This window comes from Gossypium raimondii, chromosome 4 (genome assembly GCF_025698545.1).
Source record: "Gossypium raimondii isolate GPD5lz chromosome 4, ASM2569854v1, whole genome shotgun sequence".
Lineage (NCBI taxonomy): Eukaryota > Viridiplantae > Streptophyta > Magnoliopsida > Malvales > Malvaceae > Gossypium > Gossypium raimondii.
In genome coordinates, this window is record NC_068568.1 from 15027431 (window position 1) to 15042582 (window position 15152).

Consider the following 15152-nt stretch of genomic DNA (forward strand, 5'->3'; position numbering starts at 1 on the left):
ACCAAGACCTTTAGCGGCGCTTTTTCCACAAACGCCGCTAAAGACCAAGAACTTTAGCGGCGCTTTTTCCGACAAATGTCACTAAAGACCAGAACCTTTAGCGGCGCTTTTCCCACAAACGCCGCTAAAAACATGACTTAAAAATATATTTTAATTAAATAATATTTATTTCTATCATAAATATTATATTATGTTTTACTTTTAAAATTTAAACTATATACTTTTAAGGATAAAAATATTAAATTAAAATTTCTATTAAAATTTTAACTTTAAAGCTAAATATAAAAATTAATGAATTTAAATTAAGAAAATTAAAACAAGTTACATTCTATATTAGAATTACATAAGAAAATTGTTTACATTCTATATTAGAATTACATTAGAATTACATAAGTTCTCATTTACAAGTTACATTCTATATTAGAAAATTGTTTACAAGTTACATTCTCTCATGACCAACTCTCAAAATCAACTCTTTAAGGGATCTTTTTCCCTTAACTCGGTGTAACCGAGTTGCAACAGGTGGTTTTTCCATACTTTTCTTGCCATCCCACATGTAAACATCACCTATAGCGAGAGCAGGGCTTATACCAAGACTTACCAAACAGAAATGCTTACGATTGTTTTCTCACAAAGGAATATAGTGCACAAATTCATCCAAATGAAGTAAATAAAAGCTTCACTCCGGGAAGTTAAAATCAACAAAGACAATGGAATAGAACCTGTTGGCATCTAAGATAAGGATCCGAGGAAACCCAATAAAATAATGCTCCATCTTGATAATAGCCATGCTATGTACCATCCCGACAACTATTACAACCACGAACCCAAGTACAGTCAAGGCCTCAAGGGCATAGATGAAGGCTACTACAAAGAGGCTCACAATGAGAAATTAATTCAAGAGAGAATCACCATGTTCTCAAGAATATGCGATTTGCTTTCTCAAGCAACAATGAGATGATGATTGGGTCACCATCGATGGTTTGATATAAGTATAACGTTGTGACCCGCACCCAATTGTCCGACAATTAGATCCATAAAAAGCCAGTTTAAACGTGAAAGATTCAGCCAGCATTGCAAGCTTCCTAAGTCCCAGTTGCACGTAAAAGTTTCCCGAATGTTGAAAACTTAATATGACCATGTTTAGCTTATGCCAATACAAAATTGAAAGGAAAACACCATTAAACTTTCCTTCTGAATACTAATATATAACTTCGGCCTTGCTTGCATAACAAAAATATAAATTGACATGATCTAAAGCTGATGAAAATTAAGAAATTAAAATAAAATGGACACAAATTTCATTGTGCATTGGCTCAGACTTTCTAGAAAGTGATAAAGAGTAAGCATTTTATTTAAAGCACTCTTCATTTTATTTAAAGCACCCGTGTCCAGCACATATGCAAACAAAGGTACTGGGATATGATCCTCCAATGACATATCCAAGTCTGAATAACATAGCATATTATAAAAATATATATAGATTTTAAACAGCTGAATTGAGGACCCAATATAAAGTCATCAGTTAATCATGAATTTCTAAAGAACTTCGAGGAATAAACATGAAACTAAGATCGAAGCATTGTTTATCTTTTCTATGGCTCTAAACATGAAGGGAATAGTAGCAACCATATTAGTTATTGTAAGGCATGGAAATTGAAGCAAGCATAGAAATTGAAGCAAGCATAGAAATTGAAGCAAATGAAAAATAGCATCCACATTTACAGGCAAATCAAGAATAACTTATTACTTATAAGGCATCAAAACTGGACAGTTCACATTTTCTTCATATTTGCACATGCATCCTTTTCTTGGTTATTATTATTTCCATGAGCAACCTACTACTTAAGCATTAGGATAACACAGAATTACATACCATGGCCAAGAAGATGAGCCAAATAATCTTCTAGTTTCTTTAGATACGCTTGCAAAAGACAAGGCAGTGCCCACCTTAATTCAAGGATACGGACATCCTTAACTGCCTCTAACCTGTAAAGTTTACCAGCTTTCCAGACAGGAACTTCCACCTTAAACTCTGGCTTTCCTTGAGAACCTTGTCTGACGTCAGAAAATAATTCAACAACCCAGTGCTGAAGTACATCCAAAGACTCTGCACCATCAAAAAGTATTATCATGATTATGCCATTAAAGATGTAAACAAATAATTTAGATAACAATTACACCATAATTTTCTTCCAACTGACATATGTACAATAAGCACTGAAATTCCTTCAAAAAATTAGAATAAAATGTTGAAGTATGTTTAAGCTTATAAACTTAAAAAAATTAGTTAAAAAATTTAGTTGTCTAAACAAGGTAAAATGGATACGAAAAATAAAAAAAATCTTGGACAGAAATGGAGGAAAAAAGAGGCAGTGAAAATAAATGCCATCCAAGTTAAAAGCACTGTTGCCCTCAGAGACTAGAAAGAGAGAGTAAACAATGGCCACAAATCTAGAGAATCACAGCAAAGTAACTTACCACCACCAATTACCACTAGCTTCATCGGTCCGCCATGGTAATAATCATTATATAGTTCTAGTATTTGTTTGCGTAGATCAATCCCTTTCTCAACAGCATCAACCAGGCTCTTCTTTTTTCCTTCCATTTAAGACAAGGAAAGTTCATATTTTTCATGTCAGTAGACATAAATGATTTAAAAGTGAACAAATATCAATTGGATGTAGAAACTAGTAGTTAATGGAATAAGCAGATTACCATGTCAACATTAAATCATTCAATCCCAGCCAGAATCTGTGGTGCTCGAAACAGATCTGCCTGCAAACAAAGTCAACAGGCCATATTTATGTATTATTCAGAACATTTCAAAATAAATAGTTTCAGATATTTCTTATTCTACAGTACATTAGGAGTGAACTTCTAAAAGGGTTTCATAACAAGCAACAGAAGATGATATTAGCGAAGTCAAACAGAACTTAGATCTATGGCTAACTCATTTCATCTGAAATCCAAAGGCATATATAGTTCAGGGGCAGAATGGCATCTAGATTATGCTTGATTTACATTTTCTTAATCACATATTGCTGCAAGAAGTACCCCCTCAAAAAAATAAAAATAAAAATAAAATAAAATCAAACCACATTAATTCAAATGCATGTATAAACAGGAGAGAATGAAACTAACCAAGGAAACTTCTTCTCCAGTCGCATATTTTCCAGCATGATCTTTTAACATAATCCCACAAACAAATTATTAAATAAGAAACTGCAGCAAAATAGTCTACAGAATCTAAATAAGAAACTGCACATTTATTATCCCACAAACAAATTATTTATCATCACCATAGAACTAATAGTAACTTAAATTCAACTTCATTTCTTAACTAATTAGTAACATCATAATAATAATAATAATAATAATAATAATAATAATAATAAAACTAGTGTACCTCACTAGAAAAGAAAAGGTGATCCAAAAATGGGTGTATTAATGGTCCTTGTCTGTACTACCCAACAGGGTGGCCAACTGACAACTCCTCCATTTGTAGGACCCCACCACTCTTTCAATGGAAACCCTTTTGGAGAAGGTAAGAGTTATCCAAAACTGCTGTAAGGGAGAGTTTAAGTATGCAACTCAAGAGAAAGTGACGGGTTGATGCCTACTTATAAAAGTTTAACAGCTTGGGATCAATTATAATTTTGTTACATTTGTTACGATTTTCCTTTCTTCACCAAATATTTTACTGATTTCATAATCTCTTAAAATTTGACTTACATGTATAATTTTTTTATACAGGCTCACATGGATAACTAATCTTTAAATTATATAACCTTTTCCAATTTTTCACTTACAGAAAGAGAGCAATAATTTGGCCAGAAAGAAATTCTAAAAATATAGCTCTGTCTATTACAATTGTAGAAAAAAATTGACGCATAAGAATATTAAAACCACCATTATAACAGTAGAAAAGAGAACTAAACCAAGAAGCAAGAAGCCCAAACTCTAAAATAAGGATTAATTCTCAAATGCACAAAATCAGGTGTCTATGTTGCAAACACAGCAATTGCCTCAAGTTAAGATCTGCCCAAATGATTTTTCAGGACTCCCGAACAACCCACTAGAAAAGAAGACAGAATCATAAGAACGAAAAAAAGGCAATAAATTAATATCTTTACATTCATTTCACGATCTTCCCCATCTTTGTCCAAGTACATATCACTATTATCCTTTGTTTCATAACCATCCTCGTGTTCATCAAGCTTCTCATCTCCTCATAAAGAACTAGAAAGTTTGGATGAAAATGATGCTTATAGAAAAAAGATCAAAGTTTAATTCTAGCAACCATTGACACCCATAAGCATGATATGTAAAATCATAGGCTAACATTTAAACTGCTAAAATGACATAAATATTAGGGTACAAAGGAATGCAATCAAAGAATTGGAATTACAGGTTGGAATAAGACTAATAGTATGTGTGGAATATGATTAAGATATTGACCAAAAAAAGGAGCAAAAAATTTGTACTCTAGAAAATAGCAATGTCAATTTCTACATATATTCAAAGAATGGGTAAAACCAAAAAGGAACAAAATTCCACATCTTTTACGGATCAAATAAGCAAAACAAAAATCTGCAGTTCATGCTTTGAAGAAAAAAACTATCTTAACCAAGTTTGAAGGAAATAAGTATCATAGTGCATGGCTATTCAATTTATTTTAGAGCTCCAAATCACCTTTGCCCCTAAGAAATTTCTCATGATTCCAATAAAAAAATACCCCAAAGAGAAAGACGAAAAATATCCATATAACAGATCATCTAAAAAATCAAACTGAGGCAAACTACTACAAAAACAATAATTATTATGAAGGAACAAAAGGGGCAAACCTGGAAGTGGGGAGGGAAGGAAAGTTGTGAAACGGGTTAAAAGCGAGGAGATTTCTCACATCAAGTTGAAAAGGGTTCTAGTTCTCCGTCTCCATCTTCAGCTGGCATTGGTATGTAGTGCTTGCTGCTAAGCAAGGCTATTAGTTCGGCTTCTTAAAACCTAATACAGAAACACTCACAAAAATTCCAAGAATGAAAATCCCAAGAATGAAAATCCAAGTTCATGGTTCCATCAGATCTAACTACCACAAAGCTTGGCGCTTTCCTCACTGAACCAAAACAGTATTCAAAAACAATTTTTTTTTTTAAAAAAAATCTGAAATGAAATGAAAAATGAAAAATGAACAATGAACCGAAGAAGGATCTACAAGGAGAAAAAGGAAAATTTTTGGAATCGAAAGATGGTAGCCCTTGGATTTGCACTTGCAGTGGCGGATGTAAAAATGAAATTGAAATTTATTCAAAACAAAATTGAAATAAACTAAATAAGGAAGAGTGAAATTTGTACGAGAGAAGGAGCAAGACAACTAGGCGGAGAATTTTTAAAAGTGAAATTGGGGGTTTTTATGTGGCGTTTTTAAAAGTGAAATAAATTCAAGGGGGAAATTTTAGGATGAATCCGCGGGAAGGGAAAAATTTTTTATGGCGTTTTTATAAAAAGCGCAGGTAATGTCTATTTTTGTGGCGTTTTTTCTGAAAAGGCCGCTAATAAATTTAACTTCTTCTATTAAAACGGCGTCATTTTGAAAAATTTTAGATTTTATTATTATTAGCGGCGCTTTTTCAAAAATGCCGCTAAAGGCCGAGTATTAGTGGCGCTTTTATAAAAACGTCGCTAAAGGCCCGAGCATTAGCGGTGCTTTTTCAAAAACGTTGCTAAATGCCTCAAAAACTCAGAAAACGATGTTGTTGGGCTTAGGCTTTTTGCGACGCTTTTCGAAAAACGCCGCTAATGCTTATTTTTAGCGGCGTTTTCCAAAAAGCGCCGCTAATGCTAGACCTTTAGCGGTGTTTTTATAAAAGCGCCACTAATGCTTGATTCTTAGTGGCGTTTTTTGTCGAAAAGCCGCTAAAAATGCCGCTAAAAGCCTGTTTTGGTGTAGTGTGTTTGGTATGATGGCACAAAAGATATTATGGAAAGAATAAAAAAGGTGGGCAGGACCTTGGCATGTGCCAGTATAAAAATACAAAGAGATGAGCAAGCAGATTGGTAAGCTTAAGTCCAAGATTAATAGTGCCATTGATAATCCTGGTTGTTTGTATGAGGGTAACAGGCTCAAAGCTATGAGGTTAAAGCTTGGGAATTTGATGGATAAAGAAGAGAAGTATTGGGCACAGAGATCGAGAATTAATTGGTTGAAAGAGGGCAACAAGACCCGATTCTGTCATGTGAGAGCTACTAGCAGAAGGAAAGAGAATAATATTGAGAGGTTGAAAGATATTCATGGGTGCTGGAAGAACAACACCAAAGATATTTATGCAGCGGCCGGGGAGTATTTTCAAAATTTATTTGGGTCAACTTTACAAAAAAACAATTATCTAAATGTTGACTTCATTGATAATTGCATTTCAGGGGAGTTAAATGATAAGTTGCTGGAGGAGTTCAAAGATGAGGAAATTAAGAGAGCTTTCAACCAAATAGACCCGAGGAAAGCCACAGGCATTGATGGTTTGTCGAGAAATTTCTACAAAAAGCATTGGGACGTGGTGAGAGATGATATCTTAAAATTGTGCCATGAGGTTTTAAGTGGGGATAGAAGAGTGGACAGTCTCAAAGAGACGATTATTGTTCTTATTCCTAAAATAAAAAATCCTATTGATATGACAAATTTTTGACCGATTAGTCTTTGCAGGGTGGTATATAAAATTATCGCGAAAGTTCTTGCAAATCGATTGAAAGATACTTTTCCGAAAAGCATTAGCCAAAATCAGAGCACTTTTGTTCTCAGACGAATAATCCACGACAACATATTGATTGCCTACGAGCTAGTCCATTACCTCTAAAGTGCTAAGAATTGTCCTAATAAGGGATTTGTAATCAAGCTCGACATGAGCAAAGCATATGATCGGGTAGAGTGGAAATTCACTGAAAAGGTTATGATAAAAATGGACTATGCGGAGGCTTGGGTAACAAAAGTTATGAGTTGTATTCATTCGGTTCACTATGTTGTAAAATGCAATTCAACCCTCTTAGAGACTATCGTGCCAGAAAGAGGCCTCAGACAAGGAGATCCTCTCTCTCCCTATCTTTTTTTATTTTGCATGGTAGCCTTGTCTAAATTTCTTGTCCGAGCTCAAAATGAAAATATGTTAAAATGAATTTGGGCTAGTATTAATGGGCCGCGTATTAATTACCTTTTTTTTGCCGATGACGCACTCCTCTTCATTCGTAATAAAAAAAGGGATGTTGAGGAAATCGTTAATATTTTAAAAAAGTTTTCAAGTGTCTCGGGCCAAAAGATTAATAATGTTAAATCTATGATCATGTTTAGCCTGAAAACTCCTTTGGCTCAAAAACTAAATTTTAGTTCTATTCTCGGAATACGTTTGGCTGATAATCTTGACAGCTACTTAGGATTACCACTACCTATAAATAGAAAAAAAAATCAACTGCTTTCACTAACATCATTAACCGGTGCACTTGCAGGGGTTAGTAGCTGGTCAAAAAGGTTATTGTCTTACGGTGGGAAAGAGGTATTCCTCAAAGCTATTCTTCAGTCTTTACCTACGTACGCGTTCTCTGTTTTTCTCGCCCTAAAAGGAATCATTGAGGAGCTTCAATCGAAAATGAGCCGGATGTGGTGGACGAGTAACGAAAAGACTCACGGTTGGGCTATGATGGCCTAAGATTGTTTATGTTATCCTAAAGGGATGGGCGGCATGGGCTTTCGAGATATGCACTTGTTTAACTTGGCCCTCCTTGGAAGACAAGTGTGGGGACTCATCAATTTCAAGGACGCGTTATGTTTTAAGGTTTTGAGTGCAAAATACTTTCCCGAGAGGGATGTGTTCAGGCCTAAACGCTGCGATAATTCGTCGTTTACTTGGAGGAGCATTGCTAAAGCGGCGGAGGCTTTAAAGGATGGGTTTATGTGGCAAGTTGGGGATGGCAACACGATTAATATTCGATGGGACCATTGGGGTATTGAGGGGCTAAATGGGAACTCAATTGATTAGTCACTTTTTACTAACAACGAAAGAAGAGTTAATGAGTTGTGGGACCAGCCTCATACGCAGTGGAAAAGGGATAGGGTCATTGAGCTATATGTCAGAATTATGTAGGAGTGTATTTGCAATTTACCCATTCCCCATAATGGTATTAAAGATAGCGTTACGTGGTTACAAAACCCCCATGGGTTCTATACTTTGAAGTCCGCCTACTCCTGGTTATCCCTTAAGAGAATAGGTTTCGGCCCTCATAGACTTTTTTGGAGAATTATATGGAAGCTCAAAATGCTTCCCAAGATTAAAATTTTCAGTTGGAGAATCGACCATGACATTTTACCAACCTACCATAAGATTGCTCGTATTCATCTGAATTTTTCTACGACTTGCTCGAGATGCAAAAACAATGTAGAGACGCTTCTCCATGCTATGAAAGAGTGTCCCAAGGTCTGTGAAGTTCTTATTATCGGGGGTTTAAATAACAGGCTACTCGATCGAAGCTACGATCGGTGCATTGACTGGCTGGAAGATATTCTTTGCGAGCTCGACTGAAAGGCTGTTGTTGATTTCTTTACTCTCCTCTGTAATTGTTGGACTAACAGGAACAAGATGGTGTTCCAGGGTAAGGCTGACGCGGCTATGGTGGTGTGGGAGAGGGCGCAGACACTCAGCAACGACTTTAGAATTTTTAACATGACCGAGCCTCCTGCAATCCCTCCTAAACCAGTTTGTAAAGGCTGGAAAAAGCCTCCAAATGGTTTTGTTAAAATAAATGTTGATGCTGCTGTCGCGAATGGTTGTGCTGGGTATGGGGATATTGCTAGAGATCACGAGGGTTTTGTTGTAGGGGGCTGTTATGGTTATTTTAATAAATCCATAGAGGCAACTTGGGCGGAGATGGAGGCGTTGGCTGAAGGTTTGAAGTTGGCATCTCGGTTAAATGTGAAAAAGCTCATGTTGGAATCAGACAATGCTAAGGTTGTAAACACGGTCAAAATGAGAGCCCAGGATGTTACAATTTTGGGTTGTTATGCGAAAACGGTGTGCATGAATTTTACAAATTTTGATTCGGTCCACATAAATTGGATCGACCGTTGTAGTAATAAGACCGCTGATTTACTGTGTAATCTAGCTATTAAGAAAAAGTGTAATTTGTATTTCAATATGGATTATCCCTTGGAGGTCCGTAATTTTGCTATAAAATAAGGTTGACGTTTGGGTTTTTTTCAACAAAAAAAAGCCACAAAAATCAAATAAAAAACTTAAGAAAGAATGTTGGCTAAACTTGACGTTGAGAAAAGTAAGAACTCGAATACGGTGAATGACGGCGAGATCCAAACAGCACGATTAGTTTTAATCCGAGCATCCGAACCTGAAAAAATGTGGAGAAAGTCTAGTTGCACGGCTCTACTTTTATATGCAAAGATGGTAGAGTTCAATTTTATCAAGGATTGCAATTTTTAATCGCATTAGAGTTTATCTTGATCAATGTAAACTTTGCAGTGAAAAAGGAAACACGAGCAGGGATAGACTTTGATTCCCATTTGAACTAAAGAAACTACACTTGATACTTGTAAAATAGATCCTAATTAAACTATAATTCAAGTTATAGTGTAAAAAGGTTTACTTTATTACTAAAACATCATTTTGCAGTTATCCACAAAAATATGGTCGGTCAGCAATGTTAAGTGAATAAAGTTTCAGTCAGATTTACTTTTGATTGGCTATGGACGTTAAAGCTTCTGGTTTTATATCATCTCTCACATGCAAGCCTGGGCCAATTACCAATAAAAGCCGCTTTATTTTCAAAATTATCGAAATGAGCCAGGTCCTAAATTAATTACTGGAATGGGCTAATTTCCCCAAAATGCATTCACGTCAATGCGTTGTCAGGGGATAAAGCAGGAAAACACTTCCTCAAGGAAATGCTTTGTCCACGTGGACAGAAAACACGTCCTTGAGGGCCCACTTTGTGTCCACGTGGACAAAGCGCTTCCTTGAGGAAGCGTTTTCCCTGTTTTTAAGTGTTAGGGTTTTTTACAATTAGGGTTAGGGTTTTAGGGGTTTTGGGTTTTTAAATTTTAGGGTTTTAAGGAAAAAATTAAATAAATAAGGGTTTAGGGTTTAAGGTTTAGAGTTTCTTAATTAAATTAATTATAAATTTTAAAAAATTAGATTAGGGTTTGGTGTTTATGGTTTTAAGGAAAAAATCAAATAAATTAGGGTTTAGGGTTACTTGAGTAAATTAGTTATAAATTTTAAAAATTTAGATTAGGGTTTAGTGTTTTTGGTTTTAAGGAAAAATCAAATAAATTAGGATTTAGGGTTACTTGAGTAAATTGATTATAAATTTTAAAAATTAGATTAGGGTTTAGCGTTAGGTTTTTAAGAAAAAATCAAATAAATTAGGGTTTAAGGTTACTTGAGTAAATTAATTATAATTTTTAAAAAAATTAGATTAGGGTTTAAGGTTTTTAAGAAAAAATCAAATAAATTAGGGTTTATGGTTACTTGAGTAAATTAATTATAATTTTTTTAAAAAAATAGATTAGGGTTTAGGGTTTAAGGTTTTTAAGGAAAACTCAAATAAATTAGGGTTTGGGGTTTAAGGTTACTTAATTAAATTGTTTGTTAATTTAAAAAAGCTCCTACGTGGACGCTCTTTTGCTATAATAGTTCCTGAAAAATAATTTTGAGAAGACGTTTATGAGCAAATAGTGCCAAAAACGCTTTAAGCAGGATGCATTGTCAGCAAAAGTACTGAAAGAAACTCCCACGTGAACGCTCTTTTGCTACAGTAGTTTCTGAAAAAATAATTTTGAAAAGATGTTTCTAAGCAAATAGTGTCAAAAACGCTTCAAGCAGGATTCAATATCAGCAAAAGTACTGAAAGAAGCTCCCACGTGGATGCTCTTTTGTTACAGTAGTTCCTATTTGGCCTGAGGCTATAAATGAGCCAAATTTTTTTCTCAGGTTGCATAAGTTACAGCAAAAAAAATTAGAGAGGCTAAGAAGGATAGAAATTGAAGATGAGGTTCGTATTAGTGTTGTTATTTACTATGATGGTAAGGTTCATCACACCGAGAACGATGTTTTTTTATCAGAGATTACAGTGCCACTAGTTTTTAACCAGGACATAGATTTGACAGAACTTCGTAAAAGAATTAGGTGTAAAATATTCAGAATGACATCAATGAAAGTTGTGTCTATTAGGTATCAATTTTGTGCTTCTGTTGATCCAGTGACATATGACTCGTTCGACATCAAAGGTGCTCGTAGCTTGGAGGCAATGGTGCAGACTCATCTCGCTAGTGGAGCACCCTATATTGAGTTATATGTACAATTTGCATTGCCAAATGATGCATTTGCGACTGCTGTTCGAGAGGAATACACGACCCCTGACCAACACTATGTTAGTGGGATACAAAACACGGAACTGGTTGTGTTTGGTAGCGGTATGGAATACACAACCCCTGCACGACACTCCGTCAGTAGATGGGACATGCACATCGGTGGGTCGATGTTTGATGCTGGAAATACATACCGGGGAACGGTATCAACTTCTAGTGGTTGGAAATCTACATCCAATTGAGGACATTATGAAACTCTCAGAAGAAGGGATGATGTATTCCCTACGACGTCCACCGGTGAGGGGACCTCGTACGTTGCAAATGATGGTGGGTTAGAAGATGAGTCAATGTGGATCCACCTCGAGAGCCCAGCCCCAATGGTGCAGAAGTTGCATTATTTTCTGAACCGGAGCCTATTCCAACCAAACCTGAAGATGTTGAATGGGGTTCAGATGAGAAATAGGACTTGCGACTGTGGGATGTTTGACGCACTTCGTTATCCATGCGCTCATGTAATTGCAGCTTGTTAAAATCTCCATCTGGATCCCATGAGCTATGTTGACGAAGTGTATAGATTAGAATACATGTACAACGTCTGGAGACACGTATTCCCACCGGTACCAGATGAACGTAAGTGCCGTCTGTATCGCTTACTCCCTTTTAGCTGTTATCGGATAGAGAATTGCGTCGCAAACCAAAGGGTCGACCTTGCTCGACTAGAATACGTAACAATATGGATATCCGAGAAACAGACAATCAACAGAAGTTGTGCGGATGGTGTAGGAACCCAGGTCATACAAGTAGATCATGTCCAAATCGCAATAGTTGATAATTGTTGTAAAAAACTATGTTGTATTATTTATATTTTATTAAATGAAATAATATAAAAATATTCAAAATATTTCCTTATTTAAAAGAATTTCTATTTTATTAAAAATATTAAAGAAAATTACAATTACTTTATTAAAAAAAACCTTTTATTTTATTACATGAAATAATATAAAAATATTCAAAATGTTTGTAAAAATATATTAAAATAAAAATCAATGTTCGTGCCCGCCGGATTCAGTGCCACATGGAGGTCGTCGACGGTTACGTGCTAGATTCCTCATTTGTCCAGCTTTCGACGAGGGTTGTGATTGCTCCGGCGGGGATTCTGGTTCCTCCAGTAGGGGATCTGGTTGTCGGTGTTGGGAGGATGACCCACCCTGATAAAATACTGACTGCGGAGATGTTTCCATCACTAATGGCGAAGGTGTTTGAAACCCATAAGGTGATGGGGATTGGTAAAAAGAAGAGCTCCGTGATGGCCCCTCGTGCAATCCCTCATGCGACGGTGGCCTATACATCGGCGGTCCACTCGGAGTAATCGAAAATGAAGATGAACCGGGCCATGCATTCCAACCTGCCATAGGACTAGAAAAAGGAAACATATAAGGGTTAAGATACATAAAAGGGCTAGGATACGCACCTGGCATCATCTGAAAAAGCTGTGCTGTGGGTGTCTTCGGTTGAAGTGTTAGGCCCGGAGACAGTGTGGGTGCTGTTGTTGGGCTTGGTGATTGTGTGGGCACTGTTGATGGGCCTGCGTCGTCGTCCCTTCTTCTTGGATTTAAAGGCCACATCGATCTCTTTGGACACGCAATTATCGGTACCGCTCCTTTTATGACAGTAAATATTGCTTGCCATGGATCCTAAACCATGGCATGTATTCTGGAACGTACGCTAACTCTGGAACGATGATCGGTTCCCGAGTAGGTATATAATCATACCGATCTTTCTACATTTGGATATAGTGTGACCAGAATCTCTGCCAATCCTTATGCAATTGCCGTAAGTCGATTCTGTGATGATCATCCAACACTTCAGGTGCCACGAGAATCGGTTATCAAAATCTAAATTGCCATAATACTCTGTCTGACTAGTGCATCTCCACGATCGCAAAGTTGACCAATGGGGCATTCACAAGCCAAGCGTTCGGATTTTGCAAGTATTCATTCGGAATTACTACCTAAATTATCGAATCCTCGTATGATGTCCATTGAAATTATATGAACATATTAAATACTAAATAGGAATCGACTATCTCATTATGAATATCTATTTTATTTGATACTTACTTGTGCTTCCAACCGTTGGTCTAATAGAAGCCGTATATCTTCAAGAGAGGTAGGTAATCCAACATAACTTGTCGAATGGTTCCACCTAATTAAATAAATTTTTAGCATACGATTATATTTTAAATCTACGTAATAATTGTAAAATCTAATATAAAATTTACCTCGTTATGAGTGGGAATGTATATGGGTGGTCCACTCGAGAATGTAAAAATGGAAAGCGAAACCGTGCCCATGATTGCAATAGTGATAGGCAAACTCTAATTTTTGCTTTATTCGGTCGTGTCGACCCGCACATCTCCCTGTACAATGTTGCCAACATGGCAGACCCCCAACTAAATTCACCAGCTGCTCTAAAATCAACGATTTTCAGCAGCCATCTCAGATGTACAAGGTTTCGTGACAAGTCTGACATCAGATAACCTCTACTTATCTCAAGAATGTATGCCCGAGCATATCGTATTCTTTCTAGTTCGGTAGAATCATCATTCGGCTCCGGAAATATGTCTCGTAACCAGCCCATCTCGATCCGACCTTCGTTAATATTATTCTGAACAGCACCCAAAAGCTCGTAGCATACCACTCCCCAATCACCAGATTGAACGGTCTCAGTGGCTGCGTACCCGTCCATTGGCAATCCCATTGCAAATTCACGTCTTCCAAAGTGATAGTACACTCTCCACATGGAAGATGGAATGTGTTTGTCTCGGGTCTCCACCTCTCCGTCTCCATCTCTCTATCAATGCACTAATGAGTTTCAAGTCCAACTTGCACCCCCGGCCTACCGTCGCCACGTGCCAAAAACCCGCTTCCCGCAAGTAATTCTCTATCAACGGTGATGGAGGACCAGACATATTAAGGATATAGCATTGCAATATCTGATCTACAGACTTTTATAAAGAATAATAAAATAAAAATTATTTAAAATTGCATAAATAAAAAAATCTTAAATAATATTTAAAAATTAAATTTAACACTTACCATTTTCATTTGTTTGACGGATATGTGTTCATCATCGAGACGAAATAATTCTCCGGCCATTGCTAACACGATCAAATTTTTTTATTTAAAAAAATAAATTCAAAAAAAATTAGAGCTTTTTCAAAAAATATTAAAGAGAGCTTTGAGAGGAATTTGAGAGAAATTTGAGAGAATATTGAAAGATTGAAGATAGAAAGGATTTAAGTGTGAAAAAAAATGAAAGGGGCTTTTTATAGTTTTTTTTTACCGTTGGGGGGTTACCAACGGTCAAAAAAATAGCCGTTGGGGGGTACAACAGACACAGGGAAAACGCTTCCTCAAGGAAGCGCTTTGTCCACGTGGACACAAAGCGTGCCCTCAAGGACGTGTTTTCTATCCACGTGGACAAAGCGCTTCCTTGAAGAAGCGTTTTCCTGCTTTATCCCCTGACAACGCGCTGACGTGGACGCGTTTTGGGGGAAATTGGCCCATTCCGGTAATTTATTTAGGACCTAACCCATTTCGATAATTTTAAAAATAAATGGGCTTTTATTGGTAATTTACCCGCAAGCCATTGAAGCTGTTAAATTTTACAAGTCAAGCTTGTGGTGCAAATAAAATTGTGCATCAAAATCTAATTAAATTCAAGATTGGATAACATGATACACTCAACAAAGTTGTGTTCATGATTGAGTCTTAAGGGGAATTTGTAG

The 15152-nt window shown here is 36.4% G+C and overlaps 2 protein-coding genes across 4 annotated transcripts; one reads left to right on the plus strand and one right to left on the minus strand.

The window, feature by feature from the left end:
- Window positions 1-817: 817 nt before the first annotated feature.
- On the minus strand, window positions 818-5171 carry LOC105768059 (nardilysin-like). Of its 3 annotated transcripts, XM_052629428.1 has the most exons (6): window positions 3410-4381; window positions 3145-3185; window positions 2719-2778; window positions 2482-2593; window positions 1876-2110; window positions 818-1007 (listed from the first exon to the last, which is right to left on the minus strand). In XM_052629428.1, exons 3-6 carry the CDS (start codon window positions 2719-2721, stop codon window positions 920-922), a joined length of 438 nt encoding a protein of 145 aa, XP_052485388.1. In that variant the 5' UTR covers window positions 2722-2778; window positions 3145-3185; window positions 3410-4381; the 3' UTR covers window positions 818-919. The 3 variants fall into 3 exon arrangements, 2 of the variants coding, with proteins under 2 accessions (XP_052485388.1, XP_052485389.1); XM_052629429.1 differs by lacking the exon at window positions 3410-4381 and having other exon boundaries at window positions 828-1007; window positions 2482-2601; window positions 3145-3362; XR_008195148.1 differs by lacking the exon at window positions 818-1007 and having other exon boundaries at window positions 1877-2110; window positions 2482-2601; window positions 3410-5171.
- A 3450-nt stretch (window positions 5172-8621) lies between these two features.
- Window positions 8622-9218, plus strand: LOC105767276 (uncharacterized). Its single transcript, XM_012586781.1, has one exon. It carries the CDS (start codon window positions 8622-8624, stop codon window positions 9216-9218), a length of 597 nt encoding a protein of 198 aa, XP_012442235.1.
- The last annotated feature ends 5934 nt before the right edge of the window (window positions 9219-15152 follow it).

Bases quoted from the DNA above. Each gene is read 5' to 3' on its own strand.
- LOC105768059 (XM_052629428.1), bottom strand. The intron at 2,111-2,481 runs GTAAGTTACTTT...TTGATGGTGCAG, and splicing joins GCTAGTGGTAATTGGTGGTG to AGTCTTTGGATGTACTTCAG. The intron at 1,008-1,875 runs TATGTAATTCTG...AATTGGGTGCGG, and splicing joins GCTCATCTTCTTGGCCATGG to GTCACAACGTTATACTTATA.
- LOC105767276 (XM_012586781.1), top strand. From the start codon at position 8,622: ATGGTGTTCCAGGGTAAGGCTGACGCGGCTATGGTGGTGTGGGAGAGG.